Source organism: Schistocerca cancellata, chromosome 9, assembly GCF_023864275.1.
Source record: "Schistocerca cancellata isolate TAMUIC-IGC-003103 chromosome 9, iqSchCanc2.1, whole genome shotgun sequence".
NCBI classification, from domain to species: domain Eukaryota; kingdom Metazoa; phylum Arthropoda; class Insecta; order Orthoptera; family Acrididae; genus Schistocerca; species Schistocerca cancellata.
This window is the reverse complement of record NC_064634.1, coordinates 307422933-307444473: the sequence shown is the minus strand read 5'-3', so window position 1 is coordinate 307444473 and position 21541 is coordinate 307422933. Positions and strand designations below refer to the sequence as shown.

General features: G+C 43.3%; 1 protein-coding gene across 1 annotated transcript in view; it reads right to left on the bottom strand.

Moving 5' to 3' along the window:
* LOC126101377 (UDP-glycosyltransferase UGT5-like) overlaps positions 1–21541 on the bottom strand; it is a 112121-nt gene that overhangs the window by 63665 nt on the left and 26915 nt on the right. The window contains exon 3 of the mRNA XM_049912044.1: positions 2978–3175. Within this exon, the coding sequence (XP_049768001.1) occupies positions 2978–3175 (198 nt within the window). The remainder of the gene's footprint in view (positions 1–2977; positions 3176–21541) is intronic.

Sequence of the window (21541 nt, the reverse complement as noted above, 5' to 3'; positions counted from 1 at the left end):
TATGTATAAAATGTTGTGTTGTGGTTACCACGGCAAAGTAATCAGCAGTAGAGTCAACTAAACATCTTTCCTTTGCTGGTCTTAACAAGAATGAAAGCCAATCTGCAATGTGATGTGCGTTGGCGATAGCTGACTGAAAATGTCTTGAATTAACAATGTAATTTTCATGGAGATGACTAGCTGTTGCTTATCGTCGACACCCACGAATTAATTTTTCAGCGACCACGCATCTGATATGTATTCATCTGCTCCGCTGATATGAGATCCTCAGACCGCTGTGTGCCACAAGCTTCCACTACGACTCTGTGACGCAGCCATTTTGATGTGTTGTATTAATGTCTTCTATATTCCAATCATCAGGGTGACATGAACAACCTCATAAAAATGTTACAAAATGTGTATGTACGACCTACTTACAAAACTTAACTCTATGATAGTCAAGTAGCTATAGATACGAGGGCAAAGGGGATGGACAAGGAGCAAAATAGTAGTTTTGGTATCGGCTCAAAACAGAAAATATTAATTTCAAAGTAGATCAGAAAATAAATCGTAAAAACCTTTTTCTCAGAAGTCAGTTTGTTTGTCATTCTTGGGATCACTGCAGATTTCTCTTGTAGGGTATTCAGTAGCACACTTTTTGGAGCTGCATGTAAAGTTTCCTCAACATCATTCACGAAATGATAGATATTGAGGACAGGACGTGTAAACGAAAAGTAGACTTAGCACATGCTGCCCGTAAGATACGTTCTTAGAATCTTATGTTAAATTCGTGACCCGTTTGTTCCACACATTGTTTGTTGCAGCCTCCGCATTTAAAAACGGTTCAAATGGCTCTGAGCACTATGGGACTTAACTTCTGCGGTCATCAGTCCCCTAGAACTTAGAACTAATTAAACCTAACTAACCTAAGGACAACACACACATCCATGCCCGATGCAGGATTCGAACCTGCGACCGTAGTGGTCGCGCGGTATCAGGCTGTAGCGCCTATAACCGCTCGGCCACCTCGGCTGGCCCTCCGCATTTAATGTTGTATGTCTCAGATCTACAGTATTTATTTTGATATGAATGCACTGTCGTTTTAATTTCTGTTGAAATTAGTTATTGGTAATACCGTAAAACTAATCTTTTTCTTCGTGACTTATCAGAAGCATCGAATACATTTAGGACCAGTTTCACAGGGCTTTGTGTCTTATTGTTCTAACAGTTAACGAAATTCGCTGATTAATACATCAGTGGCTTGAGGCTTTCATTGCTTCCCATCCATTTCTAACACCTTTCTGGTGAAGGTCTAGAATGTAGAAATACCAACATTGTCGCTGCAGAATATCCATCAGAGATTAGCGCCGGAAAACTTTCGTGACTAGAGGAAGCAGCAATGATCTTTTGCAAGGCAGTCCATGGGGAAGGGAAGGGTGTCACGTTGTCTTTCACTAACGTACAGTTTTGGAACCTTCAGGGACCGTGCAGCTGCCTTCTCATATCTCCTTCACTCCTTTGCCGTGATTTTCTTTTTGCCTGTTCATGTGACGGAGAAATCTTTGCGGTGATTAACCTGTAGAGTGCCCTAACAGCCACTAAAGCTATTATAATCACTAAGAGTGCTCCAGGCAAGAGCAGGACAGCGACGTCAAAGAGGACGTACCTGGTACCGAGGTCGAGTGCTGCACTTTCCACTAAGACCTCCAAATAAGAATCTGGCACTCTCTAATTAACCACACTGGGACTGGAGCAATGGTAGAAGGAGATACCAATTTGACTGAAAGGATAAGACTCAAATATCAATGGAAACCCCAAAGCCTTACATCTGGTATTTTGGCATGACCACTTATCTTAACTACTATGATTTATGACACACTATGTATTCCACAGTGAAACGTTGCTACCTCTATATTTATGCTGGATTCACCTTAATAAGCGTGATTCTGTTGCTTATTCATCCTATAGTTAATGAGACGATGAAGCTCAAACTTCCTGGCAGATTAAAACTGTGTGCTGGACCGAGACTCGAACTCGGGACCTTTGCCTTTCGCGGGCAAATGCTCTACCATCTGAGCTACTCAAGCACGAGTCGCGCCCCGTCCTCACAACTTTACTTCTGCCAGTACCTCGTCTCCTACCTTCCAAACTTTACAGAAACTGCAGTCATGGACTGTGCAGCTGATCCCGGCGGAGGTTCGAGGCCTCCCTCGGGCATGGGTGTGTGTGTTTGTCCTTAGGATAATTTAGGTTCAGTAGTGTGTAAGCTTAGGGACTGATGACCTTAGCGGTTAAGTCCCATAAGATTTTACCCACATTTGAACATTTTACAGAAGCTCTCCTGCGATCTTGCAGAACTGCAAGATTCGCGGGAGAACTTCTGTGAGGTTTGGAAGGTAGGAGACGAGGTACTGGCAGAAGTAAAGTTGTGAGGACAGGGCGTGAGTCGTGCTTGGGTAGCTCAGATGGTAGAGCACTTGCCCGCGAAAGGCAAAGGTCCCGAGTTCGAGCCTCGGTCCAGCACACAGTTTTAATCTGCCAGGAAGTTTCATATCAGCGCACATTCCGCTGCAGAGTGTAAATCTCATTCTAGAATGAAGCTGTTAAACGTCCCATTGCCTGGAAAAGTTCATTGCTTCGCATTTGGTAATAGGCACCATTCTTGGGAATGACTAGTAAGTAGAGATATCAGCCCTGTAGCTGCAGAATATCGCTCAGAATGTAATACAACTTGTCGGGTAGGACAGGACAAAAATCGATGCGATCCGGGGAAGCACTAATTATCCTTTGTAAGGCAATCCGTGGTGAACGTGATGCTGTTGCACTGTCAATCAGTTCAGTACAGTTTCAAATCTTTCATTGACAGCGCAGCTAGCTTCCCATATCTTCTTCATTCTTTTTTCGTGGTCTTCTTTCTCTTTTGTTCATGTTCTGAAGACGTCTTTGTTGTGGTTAGCCTGTAGAGTGTCCTAACAGCCACGACAGTGACTATAAGCACCAGGAGCGCTCCAGACAGCAGCAGGGCAGCGACGTCCAGCAGGAGGTACTGGTACCAGCTGAGGTCGAGGACCGCACTGCGCAGGTGGGGGGCTCCCCGGTGCCTCAGCACGTACTCCGTCCAGTAGACGGCCGTCTCCACAGGGCTCTCCGGGCGGTCCCAGAACAGGCGGGACCGCAGCTTCGCTTCTCGCGGTATCTGCAAACAGACATGTTTTATGCAATAACTACGAAGGCTTACAAAATTTGTCAATGATAATCGACATTTACACCGACTCCACAGATTTTACCAGGTATGGAATTTGCGACTGAATTTAAACTAACTTCTCGATGTGCTGAACACTTGAAATTATAGACATAGTTCGGAACTGAGTAACAATGCAACGTTAACTCATTTATTGTCGGTGCAGGTGGTAGGGTTAGACATAGGGGCGAAAAAAGATTGTGCTGCCTGACAACTCGGCTGTCCTACAGGCCCAGCGTGCTATGCAGGTAGTATCAGAACGCATTCCAGTTGGTATATGAGTGGAGGGTCATGGATGAGTTTACGAAGGGGAAAGAGGAGATGGATATCATTTTATTTCTGCCTGTATTTTCAGTATAAATTATGCTGTTGATTTCAAACTAACTTCCTGGTGAGCTGGAGATTTGAAATTTTAAAGTTAGCGCCTAACTGGATGGAAATGCAGTATTAACTTGCTTTCTTGTTAGTGTGTTCGGTTATTAGTGACGGTAGGGGCGAAAAAGTTTTCTTATGCCTGACATTTCGCATGCACTGTGAACTTGTCTATTGTGTTGGTAGTACACTACTAGCCATTAAAATTGCTACAACAATGAGAAATGCAGATGATAAGCGGGTATTTATTGGGCAAATATATTATACTAGAAATAACATGTCATTACATTTTCACACAATTTGGATGCATAGATCCTGAGATATCAGTACCCAGAACAACCACCTCTAGCTGTAGTAACGGCCTTGGTACGCCTGGGCATTGAGTCAAACAGAGCTCGGATGGCGTGTACAGGTACAGCTACACATGCAGCTTCAACACGATACCACAGTTCATCAAGAGTAGTGACTGGCCTATTGTGATGAGCCAGTTGCTCGGCCACCATTGACCAGACGTTTTCAATTGGTGAGAGATCTGGAGAATGTGTTGGCCAGGGCAGCAGTCGAACATTTTCTGTGTCCAGAAAGGCCCGTACAGGACCTGCAACATGCGGTCGTGCATTATCCTGCTGAAATGTAGGGTTTCACAGGGATCGAATGAAGGGTAGAGCCACGGGTCGTAACACATCTGAAATGTAAAGTGCACTGTTCAAAGTGCCGTCAATGCGAACAAGAGGTGACCGAGACGTGTAACCAATGGCACCCCATACCATCACGCCGGGTGATACGCCAGTATGGCGATAACGAATACATGCTTCCAACGTGCGTTCACCGCGATGTCGCCAAACACGGATGCAACCATCATGATGCTGTAAACAGAACCTGGATTCATCGGAAAAAATTACGTTTCGCCATTCGCACACCCAGGTTCGTCGTTGAGTACACCGTCACAGGCGCTCCTGTCTGTGATGCAGCGTAAATGGTAACCCCAGCCATGGTCTCAGAGCTCATAGTCCATGCTGCTGCAAACGTCATCGAACTGTTCGTGCAGATGGTTGTTGTCTTGCAAACGTCACCATGTGTTGACTCAGGGATCGAGACGTGACTGCACGATCCGTTACAGCCATGCGGATAAGATGCCTGTGATCTCGACTGCTAGTGATACGAGGCCGTTGGGATCCAGCACGGCGTTCCGTATTACCTCCTGAACCCACGGATTCCATATTATGCTAACAGTCATTGGATCTCGACCAACGCGAGCAATGTCACGATACGATAAACCGCAATCGCGATGGGCTACAATCCGACCTTTACCAAAGTCGGAAACGTGATGGTACGCATTTCTCCTCCTTACACGAGGCATCACAACAGCGTTTCACCAGGCAACGCCGGTCAACTGCTGTTTGTATATGAGAAATCGGTTGGAAACTTTCCTCATGTCAGCACGTTGTAGATGTCGCCACCGGCGCCAACCTTGTGTGAATGCTCTGATAAGCTAAACATTTGCATGTCACAGTATCTTCTTCGTGTTGGTTAAATTTCGCGTCTGTAGCACGTCATCTTCGTGATGTAGCAATTTTAATGCCCAGTAGAGTATTAGAATATGGTTTCGTCCTATGAGAGCAGGCGGGCATGGCTGAGCAGAGAAAGACGGGTAGAAGAGAGGGATATCACCTTCTCATCTGTCTGTCTGTTCGGTTCCAATTTTGCAGCTAATTTTAAACTAACTTCACAATGTGCTACACGCTTGAAACTTTCAATATTGCTCAGAACTGGGTGATAATGGAATACTGCCTCACTTTCATGTCTGGTGCATGACGGAGGGTACTCTGTGTACCACCGCCAGTCTCAGTTTCCTTGTTCCAGTCGTTATTGGTTTGCTAAAATAACGGTTCCTGGTAAGCATCCGTGTCATCCCAAATATTTCTGATATTTACCTTTACAACCTATTCGCGAGATATGCATAAGAGGAAACAATACATTGGTAGAGTCAGATGAAGAGAAACAAGCCTGAATTTTACTCCATTTCTCTGTCGCAGTCTCATCAAAATGTCTCAAAACGACTGAAAAACTTCATACACACAAGTGTACGACTCAGAAAATAATTATTTGAATAAAAATGAATTTTTAATGTGTCAAGCTTTCAAATCAGACTAGAATGTATAAAATACTTACTCCTTGCCCCATATAGATTTCTAACCCAATATAGACAGTATTGAAAATTTATGAACGTGAAGTTTTAATAGCTTTGAAAATACTCGTAAGATTTAGAATAAAAAACATAGGGCACTTGCAATACATAACTGATACATAAGTAGTTCACCTCATTACTATTACACTATTGACTAACTATTCCAGAATAGTTCAACTCCTTATTGTAATCTAATGCATGCACTCCATGTCTTTCGTTTTAAATCTTCCAAGTGTTTTCATAGCTATTAAAATTTCACAATCACTGTTTTTCAGAAGTGTCTGTAAGGGGTTAGAAATCTGTATGGGGCTAGGAGAAATTATTTTATACTTGTTTGAACGATTTAAATACGTGAACAGATTTCTATTTACATAATTGTTTATGACACAGTTTCCCATACAAGTAGTATTCAGAGTTGTCGTTTAGTGAAAAATTTGGCAAAAAAATACGAACCATTGTTATAAAAGTAAATGTAAATATGTTATATACTGAACATCTGTGATGACGGTCTGTTAATTTAAAATTTCACCATCTCATGGACAGCTGTCGTTAGCTACCTAAGCACAAGCATTGGGACTTCCATCCGCACTGTTTGCTCTGTTGTCTCATCAGTGCATACAGTCTCTCATATCTCCTCGATTTTAACACTATTGTTTGAGCGAGACAGCAGAAACACTCCTTCCAACACGAGCAGATCACTTTCTGTCCTAGTTCATCAAATAGCGCTTAGGTACGTCGTTCCAGTGACTCAGGCCGAACTTTGGAACGATCTTTTACGCTAATTCAGAGAAATGAATCAGATTTTCAACTTGAAAAGACATATAACGATCTATCTACCAAAACTTAATCCAACTGGAAGTTACTGTCTTTCAGTAGACAGAAGGCCTTTCTATTACCTGAATTCAACGTTATGAGGAAACCCCTCGAAACAGTCCAGACTATAAAATATATAGATTTTTGAGTGCGGGACGATTTAAGATGGATTGGCTGCATAATAGTTGTTCTAGGAAATGCAAACGTCAGACTGACATTCACTGTAAGAATAATAGAGATATGCAGTTGTTCGTCCAACAAAATTTTAGCTTCCAGAACTCTCATTCCAACGATGTTTAGCAGGTAGGTTGAGAGGGAGTTTTTGGTCAACCTCGAGTTAAATGCAATCAGTAGCATGAAATAGTTAATATCTTTCTTCCTTTCGACCGCAAAAAACCATTTAATTGTTATGCAGGAATCACACACACAGTCACGATATAATATACGTAAAAACCAAAATAGTCTAAGAGCTGTAATGGGCATGTCAACAAAAGGTCACACTATCAATGATAAACTCCGGGTAATACACTACTGGCCATTCAAATTGCTACACCAAGAAGAAATGCAGATGATACACGGGTATTCATTGGACAAATATATTATACTAGAACTGACATGTGATTACATTTTCAACCAATTTGGGTGCATAAATCCTAAGAAATCAGTACCCAGAACAACCACCTCTGGCCGTAATAACGGCTTTGATACGCCTGGGCATTGAGTCAAACAGAGCTTGGATGGCCTGTACGGGTACAGCTGCCCATGCAGCTTCAACACGATACCACAGTAGTAGTGACTGGCGTATTGTGACGAGCCAGTTGCTCGGCCACCATTGACCAGACGTTTTTAATATGTGCGAGGTCTGGAGAATGTGATGGATAGGGCAGCAGTCGAACTTTTTCTGTATCCAGAAAGGCTCGTACAGGACCTGCAACATGCGGTCGTGCTCCTGCTGGAATGTAGGGTTTCGCAGGGATCGAATGAAGGGCAGAGCCACGGGTCGTAACACATGTGAAATGTAACGTCCACTGTTCAAAGTGCCGTCAATGCGAACAAGAGGTGACCGAGATGTGTAACCAATAGTACCCCATACCACCACGCCGGTTGATACGCCAGTGTGGCGATGATCAATACACGCTTCCAATGTGCGTTCACCGCGATGTCGCCAAACACGGATGCGACCATCATGATGCTGTAAACAGAACCTGGATTCATCGGAAAAAACTACGTTTTGCCATTCGTGCACCCAGGTTCGTCGTTGAGTGCACCATCACAGGCGCTCCTGTCTGTGATGCAGCGTAAATGGTAACCGCAGTAATTGTTTCCGAGTTGATACTCCAAGCTGCTGCAAACGTCGTTGAACTGTTCCTGCAGATAGTTGTAGTCTTGCAAACGTCCCCAACTGTCGACACAGGGATCGAGACGTGGCTGCACGATCCGTTACAGCCATGCGGATAAGATGCCTGTGATCTCGACTGCTAGTGATACGAGGCCGTTGGGATCCAGCACGGCGCTCCGTATTACCCTCCTGAACCCACCAGTAAGATATTCTGCTAATAGTCACTGGATCTCGACTAACACGAGCAGCAATGTCGTGATACGATAAACCGCAATCGCGATAGGCTACAATCCGACCTACATCAAAGTCGGAAACGTGATGGTACGCATTTCTCCTCCTTACACGAGGCATCACAACAACGTTTCACCAGGCAACGCCGGTCAACTGCTGTTTGCGTATGAGAAATCGGTTGGAAACTTTCCTCATGTCAGCACGTTGTAGGTGTCGCCACCGGCGCCAGCCTTGTATGAATGCTCTGAAAAGCTAATCATTTGCATATCACAGCATCTTCTTCCTGTCGGTTAAATTTCGCGTCTGTAGCTCGTCATTTTTGTGGTGCAGCAATTTTAATGGCCAGTGGTGTATTATTTTAATACACTTACAAAATACATTCTCTATTCTTAATAAGAGGAAATCAACTACGTTCCTTCTGTGATTAAGCAAATTCGATTCAGATCCACGCAATACACAACGTTATACTCCTGTTTCCCAAGAAACGACTGTTCGTATTACTTGCGTAATGATGAACAAAGCTGACTGTTTTCCCATATAACCTGTTCAACTTAGCTCAACATTCTGTAGTTCCATAGGACCATAAATCGGAAAATTCAATTTGAATTGAATTTTACAAAATCAACTGTATAGTTCTGATGTTGACGGTGTTCAAAATGGTCAAATGTGTGTGAATTCCTAAGGGACCAAACTGCTTAAGTCATCGGTCCCTAGACTTACACTACTTAAACTAACTTATGCTAACAACAACAACAACAACAACACACACACACACACACACACACACACACACACACACACACACATGCCCGAGGGAGGACTCGAACCTCGAGCGGGAGGGGCCGCGCAGTCCGTGACATGACGCCTCAACCGCGCGGCCACACCGCGCGACTGACGGTGTTCTGTGACGTATCTGAGGCAGTAAGGATGACATCAGAAGAACTTTTTTTTTTGAAAAATATGCAAAATACTGCCAACTAGTTGCATAGGTTTTCGACAGGATGTCCTAAAAGTCTTTCCCTGATTACATAAATTGATAACTCAGGCTAGAATTAAGATACAAATATGAAACTGGTGTCTAATTGTTTACAAACTTTCAAAGTTTTTTTCACACATCAGTAAACTTCCACATGAGCACCTTTGGTAGCACGTAGCACATACGTCCGTGCCTATCTCGATATGACCTTTCCTGGGCGATGGATTGGTCGTGATGGGCCAACGGTATGGCCTCCACGCTCTCCTGACATAATCCCATTAGACTTCTTTTTATGGGGTTATGTCATGGACGAGGTCTACCGAACACCTGAACCAGATCTTGAAACCCTGCGGCAACTGACAACCACAATCGTTGAATCGATCCGTCCAGTGATGTTGGCTAATGTGTGGACGGAAATTGAATATCGCCTAGATGTGCTACGTGCTACCAAGGGTGCTCATTTGGAAGTTTACTGATGTGTAAAAAAAAACTTTGATAGTTTGTAAACAATTAGACACCAGTTTCATATTTCTATCTTACTTCTAGCCTGAGTTATCAATTTATGTAATGAGGGAAAGACTTTTCGGACACCCTGTACATATCTTGACCAGGTTTTGTCACCTCTAAGGGTGACTTCATCAGAAGGTAAGGTAATTACATGAAGAACATATCGTCAAGATGTTCTATGCAACCGGTTGGCAGTTTTTTACATATTTTTTTCAAATTTGTGTATACGGTTGCTGCAAACGTCAGCCATGTTCAAAGTTGTACGCTTCTTAACCGCCCATTAGAAGAACTGTAATTTTTCTTCGTATGCCAGAGGTCATTTATTGTGCGAGCCATGCAAGAGATTATCAAAAATATAATAAGGTATTCTGGAGCGCTATCTGATATATACTGACTGGCAAAAAAGTGAAGCAGCCGGAAGGTGAAAGGGAAATAAATTTTCACTGGTTAATAGGGTTTATGACGTTATTTTAGTGATTATCTAATTGAAATAAATTTATGAAGAACTTGGCAACATGAGCCCACTTATCAGTATGAAGTTGCACCCCTCTGAACTGAATACACGCAATGATTCAGTTGAGAAGCGTGTTATGAAGCAGCTGTAACCTCCTCTGAGGCACGTTTGCCCACATACTGTTGTAACTGGTACTTGATGTCCTGGATACTGGCAGTGGGGCAGAGTTGACGTCCGCCATGATCACACATGCTTTGCTGGGCGACGGATCTGGGGGTCTTGCTGGATGATGGAAAACCTCAACATTATGTAGACATTTTATAAAGACCCGTGCCATGTGTGGGACAGCATTATCCTGTTGAAAAATGGCACGACAATAATTTCGCAAGAGAAGTAAGACATGAGGACGCACGATATTCGCGACGCACCATTGTGCCGTCAGAGTTCCGTAAGCGACTACCGGCCGTGACCTGAATAACACCGTTCTGCCTCTCCAAAAACTTGGAAGAAAGCGACCTCACCCCAAGTCACCGTCATTCTCGCCAACAGTGGTGATCAGGGGTAGTGCAGACCCAGTATTCATCGTTGAACGCAATGCGATGCCATTCATCAGAGGTTGATGCTTGCCGGTCACGGCTCCACGCCGCACGTAGCCGTTTGTGCTGAGGTTTTAACGGTAGCCTACGCATGTGATGGCAATTTCCTAACCCAGCTGCTGCTGCTTCTGACCAAAGGTACGGGATGACAGAGCGGATACTGCACTGCCGGCGGGCAGGGAGGGTGTGAGATTGCACTACTAGGGCGAAGCGGATGCGCTGAAGGGCATTCGGGATGCGTCTTGTATTGCTGGGTGTTGCTGAGCGCGCTCGCCTCGGATTGCCGCTAGTGAAGGATTGCGTGTCGAACTAATCTGGTATCCTTCGTTTGTAGTGATCTTATTTTCACGAATCCTTCTTTCTATGGATTCTTTTATGGTGCCCACCGGTGGGACAACGAGCAGCTGCCGCGGCCAGCCAGAAGCCTTGTCTCCATCGGTTTCTGCCGGGACACCTAAGTGTTCCGGTTTTTGGAAATCTAATCAAATTCTCGGTGACATGAGGTTTCAACAAATAGCTTTCTGTATTTCTAGCAAGTATCTATCACTTCAATATCACTTCCCTAACCTAACATACCATGGTACGGTGTATTACGAAATGCGTTCTCACTGTCTATTTCATGACGCGTTCAAGCTCGAGATCTTCAGTAATACTTGCGCTGAAGTTGGTATTACTGAGCTGGATTTGCTTTGGGGTAGCCTTAATTATTTTGGGACCGATGACCGTAGCAGTCTGGTCCCTTTAATCCCACAAACCAACCAACCAACCAACCTTAATTATTTTACGTGTACATCGTTGGCATGAATATTGTCGGACTTTTGATGCACCAGTATTGAAGGTAGAAGAACAGCATGTTACAGTTTCAGAGGTTGGAGAAGCATTTCATGATTTAAGAGTGAATATGACATAAAAACGAAAAACCAGATTCATACCATACTTTATAAGAACTTTTATAAGAAGTGCTTTAAGCAAACTTGAATCTGAGGGTGATATAAATGTCATTAAGTTCAGTGAAACCATGTGTGAATTTCACGTCAGCAGTACACGAGACACAGAACAGTGGGCAGACCATTTAATGCCTTTTAAGACAAATGGTTTTTTTTCTTGCACTACGTACATTCACGTGATAAGGTATAAATATTATACGAGTGTCTTAGAAATACGTTAAACTGCAAAATTAATCATAATGAGTTGTTATTTAATGCATGTCAGTTCTCGTGAACACTGCTGACGTTAATGATAGTTGGTGAATGACGCAACCAACCAAAAATACTCTTTCAGTGTTTTAATTTAGTGCCATAACAGGTTTTGGGCTACCATGCCCATCTTCAGATAGATAATATTTTCAGTTACATCTCTGTCAAGTAGATAATCCTACTACTTGATTCGTACGGTCTTTCATAATGCTTTTCTTCGAATGGCATGTCGCAGGTTACGAGGAGTCCTCTGGCGATTACGTTCCTCTGACCACTTCTCGCCTACGTGGCATTTTGGCCATCACGCCAACAAAAGGCACTGATTGCTTCCTACAGTCTGTTTTCATTTATTAGGCTTCTTTCCCCATTTGATTAATCATTTTTATATTATTCTGTCAACTCCGAAAGCTTGGTCTTAAGTATGTCAATTACATTTTTATTCAGAATTCGCCTCAGGAGCGTAACAGAATCGCGTCACTTACCTATTTCCTTTTTAACAATCTAACTTTGACCGTGTTCTTAATTTATTGCATTTTATTACTGTAGTGAGTTAGACACCTGGTAAGCCTCCTACAGACTTACCAATAGTATTGCTCTTTTTATATGTGAGTTAACGAACATTTAGCTCGCATTTAACTATATGTCCGAAAGAGTCAGTCTTCAGGAATTGTGAAACGAGCCCGGTCGTCGACGACCGTGTGCCACAAAGAGCGCAGATTCGCCACGAGATGGGGAAATTCACAGGCTTCTATTGCGCTGTAGTGTGCAAGTAAGACAGACGAGAAACTACGTCATAGGGAAACCCCGTAGAAGCCGTTTGTGGCCAGACACGTAGCAGTGTTAAATATATTGGACCTAAGATTGGCCCTAAAGGGAAACATTTATGAAAACTATTTAATTCTGTACTAATGCAGGGAATGAAACCACTGTTGAAGTGAAATTCAAAAGTTTTGTAACAAAGACCTGAAAGCTAAAATCTGAACGCTTTAATCGATCTTAATGATCGACATTTCATATAGAAGCGCATCATTGAAATGAGAAATGTTACTTAAAATCCGTCTTGATTGCAAAAAAAAAATTTTTTTTATTATTCATATGACCGGTTTCGATTCATTCAGAACCATCTTCAGATCTGATATTTCAGTTACAGGAGTAACCCGTCCAAATCCAGCAACTTTCACATGCTACATGTGACGTAGCATGTGAAAGTTGCTGGATTTGGACGGGTTACTCCTGTAACTGAAATATCAGATCTGAAGATGGTTCTGAATGAACCGAAACCGGTCATATGAATAATAATAAAAAAAAAACAAAAAAAATTGCAATCAAGACGGATTTTAAGTAACATTATAAAATCACTGATTGCTATTATCCCATAAGACATTATGTCTGTTTTTGCAAAGAAATGAGAAATGTTGTAAATATCAACTTCGTTACTTCGATTGTTTAAAATATATAGTAAATTTAAATTATCAGTAGCTTCAATTAAGCATCACTCAAAACACACTAAACGATGACAGTATGTCACCTTATTGAATCAGTAGGTAATATAGCATTTGTTGTAAAGTTTAGTGCGTAATAGTTACTTTTGTTCTTTCTTTATTTATCAGAAAGCACATTGGTGCAAGGCTACTAGCCATGACATTCTAAGTTAAGAAGGAAATGTATTGGTTTTATGTAAAAGAATTTAACAGTGGACATTATTTTTACTTTATTTAGAACGTGAAAGTGATCTAGCTTTGGTTATTTAAATACGTTAAAATGTAAAATAATGTAGAATAAGCTGTAGCCAATCAGATGGACGACTTCAGGAAAGTGAACCGCACTAGTCAGTTGAGCGAGTATGTCCGGCGCGCGGGAAGCGTGGCCGGAGACGGGCAGAGGGACATTACTGGTGCAGAGGCGAAAGCGGACAGTTCTGGTCTAGACACCAAAGTTTGGATTGAGACGCGAAAGCGGACAGTCGGTGTTTAGGCAGCTAGGAAGTGAAACAGAAAATTTCGCGTTGTGTGGTATCGCGGGACTTAGTCTCTGAGCAGTGAGCAGCCGCGCGCCTGGTGTGAACTCTAACTTCTGGTGTAAATGACGAGGTCGGGTATCGGACTTGTGTTTCGCGATGAGATTGTGAATGATCGAACTGTATCAAATGGATATTCGCTCGAGTTTAACAGTAACTCTAAATATGACCACTTTCGCTATTAGTTAGCTTTCTGAAAAAACATTCTTCTAACCAAATCGCAACTGTGTGGCCTACATCATTTATGGGTCGTTAATTTAGTTCCCGATATCATTATTACTGTAATTGTGTTTAGCCAACTTGCCATCAACCAAACAATTTAACCAAAGGGTCACAAGTGTCTAATTTAGGGCGTGTAACGTGGCACGAGTTTGAGCCAAGACATTTTGACGAAGAGGATCCGCTTGTGAGCCCGAACATCTGTGTTATGTTAGCTCGCATATACCATATCTTGCAATTATATGACTCAAGAATAAGTGTACACCTACAGTAGCGACATCTAATGAGCTTGCGGCACAAACATTTTGTGGCTACTGTACTGCAATTTCTCATGGACAGTAGCGTTCTAACGCCATGATTCTAGTATATACCGTATTTTATGTATGTGCGACGATGCTAAGCTGATTTTTATCTTTTGACGATGTATGGCTCCATTTTACTAGGACATTTTTTTTAAAAACAGGCCCCGTCAAATTTAATGCGCATAAGTTTCACATGTACGTTAGTATCACTTTTCATTATGCCCCATTTTATTGTTTTAACCTGTGGACAATCCACTAGTTGTATTTGTGTTTTTCCAATGCTTTGTTCCAGACCTGAAGATGGTTAGTGCTGACCAAAATCGGTAGTTTAAGGACCTAACAAGTTTGTGATCACAGACGGAAATAAAGAAGTTTATTCTACACTTTCTGGGTCACTTTTCTGTTCGCGGCCACGTCGCAGCTTGGGATATACGCGCACGGCTCTCATACTTCGCTGCGGGAAGATGTCTGCGTGCACCGAGAATAGAGAATATTTTTGCAATTAGGCGTCTGAAAATACCCTTCGGGGACTCCCAGCCATTCAAGACAAACGATTTTACTTTTTAGAAGTAACAAATAGGAGTATGTATCGTAAATTCATGTTCTGATATTTTCTTCACAAAAACAAGCGATATCGAGCAGAAAAAACCCTTGTTCAAGTTAAATGTTTAAGAAGACTTGTGATACTAATGTTTGTACACTATTTCGTTTCAATACATGTAGCCCAAAACTTTCTACATTCTGTTTCACAAATTGCCTGCACCTCACACTCTACTTTTCTGGTTCAAGTCACATCCTACTGAACACAGAATGTATGAACCAATTTAAAGATAGGTGATCGATCAATAGTACTACAAAAATTTTTATTTCATGTTCCTTTTGCTGGTGTTCCACGAGTGAAATTCGTTATAACGATACCATGTCGCAATGAAGGATGAATATATAGAAAAGGACAAATTTCTTAGTCGCAGCTTATATTATCGAGGGGACGATTGAAACTTGATAACTATCCCTCGTATGGAAAAAAATACGTATGTATGAGTTTTTTAGTGCCCTATCACAAGTTTGAGACGCCTCGAGCAATTTTAGCCAAACGCAGTACATGTTTGATATATGAGCTAAAACAAATACGTGTAAGACACTGCTTCCACCTCTAGGAGTGGGAGTGGTTAGAAACAGTCGACAAAGACTGATACTTCGTATCGTTTCGTGGCCTCTAGTCTGGTTGTTGGTAGGGCTGATGACATATACACCTAAACACTTGGGCAGAAGTGTGGACAGTTGGAGAAACGAGCGTATCTTTCAAGTACCTTCAACAAGTGACTATTTAACCTCAATCCATCAAAATCTTACTGCAGGTAAAAGTTATGTACTAATATGTTGCTGGAAAATATCATTGAAGAGATAGTTCTAACACGAGAAAGAAATACTCATTATTCCACGCATGCCATTCATTCAGACTGATGTTCGTCTTAATTTTAAGAAAGTGAAGTTTAGAACGAGATTTGGTGTTCCATAGAGATTAATGAATCACAGTCAGAGTCAACTGTGAACTATTAAGTTGAATCTGAGATTACTGTTCTTCTTTCACCTTTTTTTTCCTAGCAACTTTATGCTGTTTAGATTCATCTAGTAATTCATTTTATCTTACTATTGGGAGGGGGAAGGGGGGAGGAGGATAGGAACCCAAAATAATGCATTATTTTCATAATTATAGGAAATTAGTGGAACACGTAACTTTAAATTTCAACTTCAGATGGATTCGATTCCTTTCAAAGGTAATGGAACATTGAGATAGGTAACTAAGCAGGAAACAACAGATAAACTGCAGCTGCAGCCATTAACTTAAAACTTGTCTCCCTGTCATGTAGTAATTAATCGCAGTCAGAAAATGTTTCCTTACCCCCTAAAAGTTTTCAGAACACACAAAGTTACAAAACGACTCACTTTGGGTTATTTAAAACTTCGTAAACAGCCCACTCCACGACTGGGAAGTTACGTTGGTGAGATCCAGCCTGATCCTGTAACCGTGCTGGACGGCCCTCTGGACATTGTAACGCTGCTCAGCCATTACTGGCATCCCGATCAGCGGAACTCCCCGAGCTGTCGCTTCCAGAGTGCTCTGCAGTCCTCCGTGAGACATGAACAGTCTCATGTTCTTGTGGGCTGAAAAAATACATCGCTGACATGAGCGTTAAAGTGATATACAATAATTTTCTGAAGTTTGCATTGCGAAGTGACAACGCCACTTCCACCATATACGTGCACATAAAGTTTCTTATCGGAACGACACCTAATCTATCTTCAACTGTTTATAGCAAATAATAAAGTACATGTCACGGTCTCAAATAGGAGCCCCGTTTCAGGTTTTACGGAATGGAGTTGAAGAGGAACGAAACACTAATTCACGTAGATGTTTACAGAATCGATAAAATAAAATAAACAAAAACTTTAAGCTAATTGTGTTGTTGTGTGTTTTACTATTTAACAACACGCTGCCTGACAAAGTACATCACATTTTAACAGGACTACATATGAGGAGTATACAAACATGATGGCATTAAAGATACTAGTTACGCAAAATTAATTACACTTACAACGAAAAAAATATAATGTTGCCTTTGGAGTGAGAGAGTGCTTTCTATAATACAAGAAACAAACTTAAAAACCTTGTGATGGAGATGCAATCAACATAGAGTATCGTCGACATATGAACGTAAGTGGAAACATATCAATGATAAAAAGCATCGAGTATGACACGTCCCTTAGAAATGTAGTTCAAAAAGAGTTGTCGCGTGTGACGAGAAAGTAAGTTCAATGCGTGACGAGTGTCGAGTGAATGAAGTGGAGTAACTGAATCGAGAAGAATGAAGTGAACGACGTAGACTGAGTGAAGTGGAACGAGGAGTGTGGTATGAGAAGTCTGATGTGAGTTAATTTTGTGTGAGTGAAATGGTAAGCGTTAAGATGGTGTACAGTAATACAGAAATGCGCGCGTATGTCTGAGAGTAAGTGTAGTGTATTGTAACAGTATTTGTTACTGGTACATATACTGCTGAAACTCTCTGACAGTTTAAAACTGCGTGCCGGATCGGAACACGAACCAGAAACCTTTGCCATTAGCTGACAAATGCTCTTACCAACTGCCCTCTCCAAGCACGGCTCACGATTTGGCCTCACAGTTTTACTTCCTCCGGTACATCTCCTACCATACAAACCTTCACAAAAGTTCTCCTGCATAATTAGGGAGTCTAGCGCTCCTGAAAAAAGAAAACGGTATTGTGGAAAACGACTTAGCCGCAGCCTAGGGAGTGTTTACAGCACTAATTTTCTATCTAGAACAGAGTGGTGCGCTGATTTCAAAGTTCCTGGCTGAGTAAAATGCGGGCCGGGATTCGAAACATTTGACTTTCTTGGACAAATTCTCTACCGATTGAGGTACCGTTTCTGAGTTCTGAAAGGACTGAATGGCGACACGAAAAGTGCAGCAAGCATCAAGGCTGTGACTAACACCCGTGCACCCGTTGCTGTAGGACAGTTTGACGTCGGACGTGACAAAAAGAAATGCCTTTTACCACTCAGCATTCCAGCAACAGTGTGCTCTTTGCAGTGTAAGATGTTTGTAGTTTCTGGTCAACGAAAGACTATGCAGTTGCTCGCGTGCCACCAGTCCAACTGTCAACTTATTGCCTCAAACCATTGTCGCATTAACATTCAGACCGCAGTGTTCCAACATCGAGTCATCGCCCTGTGTGGTCCATTATGGCCATACGTAAGAGAAGGCGGCCATCCCATTCTGTGGCCACATAGCGTGGTTCACTTTCCTCCCATTGTTTTATATGACCTTCTTCTCTCATCTGCTTCGACATGCTCGTCACTATCAAAGCACAAAGCTGTGACATACATACTTCCAGAAGGCCATTCTGCCTCGTTTCTCATATGGTGGTATTGTGCTTTCTGTCGCCAACGAGACACACTATTACCTACTTTCACACAATGACTTCGTTTTACTGTTCCTACTCTGTAGGAATCAGCATGGGTATCGAAAAAGACGGTCGTGTGAAACCCAGCTCGCGTTATTCGTCCACGAGACTCAGAGGGCCATAGACACGGGTTCACAGGTAGACGCCGTGTTTCTTCACTTCCGCAAGGCGTTCGATACAGTTCCCCACAGTCGTTTAATGAACAAAGTAAGAGCATATGGACTATCAGACCGTTGCTGTTCACAATATACATAAATGACCTTGTGGATGACATAGGAAGTTCACTGAGGCTTTTTGCAGATGATGCTGTGGTGTATCGAGAGGTTGTAACAATGGAAGAGTGTACTGAAATGCAGGAGGATCTGCAGCGAATTGACGCATGGTGCAGGGAATGGCAATTCAATCTCAATGTAGACAAGTGTAATGTGCTGCGAATACATAGAAAGATAGTTCCCTTATCATTTAGCTACAAAATAGCAGGTCAGCAACTGGAAGCAGTTAATTCCATAAATTATCTGGGAGTACGCATTAGGAGTGATTTAAAATGGAATGATCACATAAAGTTGATCGTCGGTAAAGCAGATGCCAGACTGAGATTCATTGGAAGAATCCTAAGGAAATGCAATCCGAAAACAAAGGAAGTAGGTTACAGTACGATTGTTCGCCCACTGCTTGAATACTGCTCAGTAGTGTGGGATCCGTACCAGATAGGGTTGATAGAAGAGATAGAGAAGTTCCAACGGAGAGCAGCGCGCTTCGTTACAGGATCATTTAGTAATCGAGAAAGCGTTACGGAGATGATAGATAAACTCCAATGGAAAACTTTGCAAGAGAGACGCTCAGTAGCTCGGTACGGGCTTTTGTTAAAGTTTCGAGAACATACCTTCACCGAAGAGTCAAGCAGTATATTGCTCCCTCCTACGTATATCTCGCGAAGAGACCATGAGGATAAAATCAGAGAGATTAAAGCTCACACAGAGGCATACCGACAATCCTTCTTTCCACGAACAATACGGGACTGGAATAGAAGGGAGAACCGATAGAGGTACTCAGGGTACCCTCCGCCACACACCGTCGGGTGGCTTGCGGAGTATGGATGTAGATGTAGATGTAGAACAGTTTCAGCTATCTGAATAGATTCGCATTGTGGGCCTGCAAGTACTGATCTTTCCATTTGGGGAACATAAGACATTGTTGGACCAATGTCCATGCCATCTCCTCACAGTCTTAACCGTTTTTGGTCCTACATTACACTGCATGTGCTTGTTCTGATTTATTTTTAGCGCTCTTTCTGGTTGTTGGATGTTTCACAGCTGTTAGAATAATCCATCGCCAAATAATGATTCATTAGCACTCTAATACCACCTGTGTTCTGAATAGCACAGGATGGCTGCGCGTTTAATTGTACAATATTCTAGGGTCTGGGTACGAAAAGTGACACCAAAGGCACAAGAATAAAAACTGATGAATAGTACATGGACGCTGAACACATTAGATATAAGATATACACTCCTGGAAATTGAAATAAGAACACCGTGAATTCATTGTCCCAGGAAGGGGAAACTTTATTGACACATTCCTGGGGTCAGATACATCACATGATCACACTGACAGAACCACAGGCACATAGATACAGGCAACAGAGCATGCACAATGTCGGCACTAGTACAGTGTATATCCACCTTTCGCAGCAATGCAGGCTGCTATTCTCCCATGGAGACGATCGTAGAGATGCTGGATGTAGTCCTGTGGAACGGCTTGCCATGCCATTTCCACCTGGTGCCTCAGTTGGACCAGCGTTCGTGCTGGACGTGCAGACCGCGTGAGACGACGCTTCATCCAGTCCCAAACATGCTCAATGGCGGACAGATCCGGAGATCTTGCTGGCCAGGGTAGTTGACTTACACCTTCTAGAGCACGTTGGGTGGCACGGGATACATGCGGACGTGCATTGTCCTGTTGGAACAGCAAGTTCCCTTGCCGTTCTAGGAATGGTAGAACGATGGGTTCGATGACGGTTTGGATGTACCGTGCACTATTCAGTGTCCCCTCGACGATCACCAGTGGTGTACGGCCAGTGTAGGAGATCGCTCCCCACACCATGATGCCGGGTGTTGGCCCTGTGTGCCTCGGTCGTATGCAGTCCTGATTGTGGCGCTCACCTGCACGGCGCCAAACACGCATACGACCATCATTGGCACCAAGGCAGAAGCGACTCTCATCGCTGAAGACGACACGTCTCCATTCGTCCCTCCATTCACGCCTGTCGCGACACCACTGGAGGCGGGCTGCACGATGTTGGGGCGTGAGCGGAAGACGGCCTAACGGTGTGCGGGACCGTAGCCCAGCTTCATGGAGACGGTTGCGAATGGTCCTCGCCGATACCCCGGGAGCAACAGTGTCCCTAATTTGCTGGGAAGTCGCGGTGCGGTCCCCTACGGCACTGCGTAGGATCCTACGGTCTTGGCGTGCATCCGTGCGTCGCTGCGGTCCGGTCCCAGGTCGACGGGCACGTGCACCTTCCGCCGACCACTGGCGACAACATCGATGTACTGTGGAGACCTCACGCCCCACGTGTTGAGCAATTCGGCGGTACGTCCACCCGGCCTCCCGCATGCCCACTATACGCCCTCGCTCAAAGTCCGTCAGCTGCACATACGGTTCACGTCCACGCTGTCGCGGCATGCTACCAGTGTTAAAGACTGCGATGGAGCTCCGTATGCCACGGCAAACTGGCTGACACTGACGGCGGCGGTGCACAAATGCTGCGCAGCTAGCGCCATTCGACGGCCAACACCGCGGTTCCTGGTGTGTCCGCTGTGCCGTGCGTGTGATCATTGCTTGTACAGCCCTCTCGCAGTGTCCGGAGCAAGTATGGTGGGTCTGACACACCGGTGTCAATGTGTTCTTTTTTCCATTTCCAGGAGTGTATCTACAGTACATGCAGTCGGAAAAAATAATCTTAAGTTGGTTCTTCTAGAGGAAACTATAGCCCATTTCAGATTTCTGGATGGAAATTCGAAGAGGATGAACTTACCAGAGACTGTAGTGTGACAAGATGTTGGACATTTCCCACTGCTGTACTTTCTGCCTCGGGGATTGCTCGTGAGAAGATTCACAATAGTTCA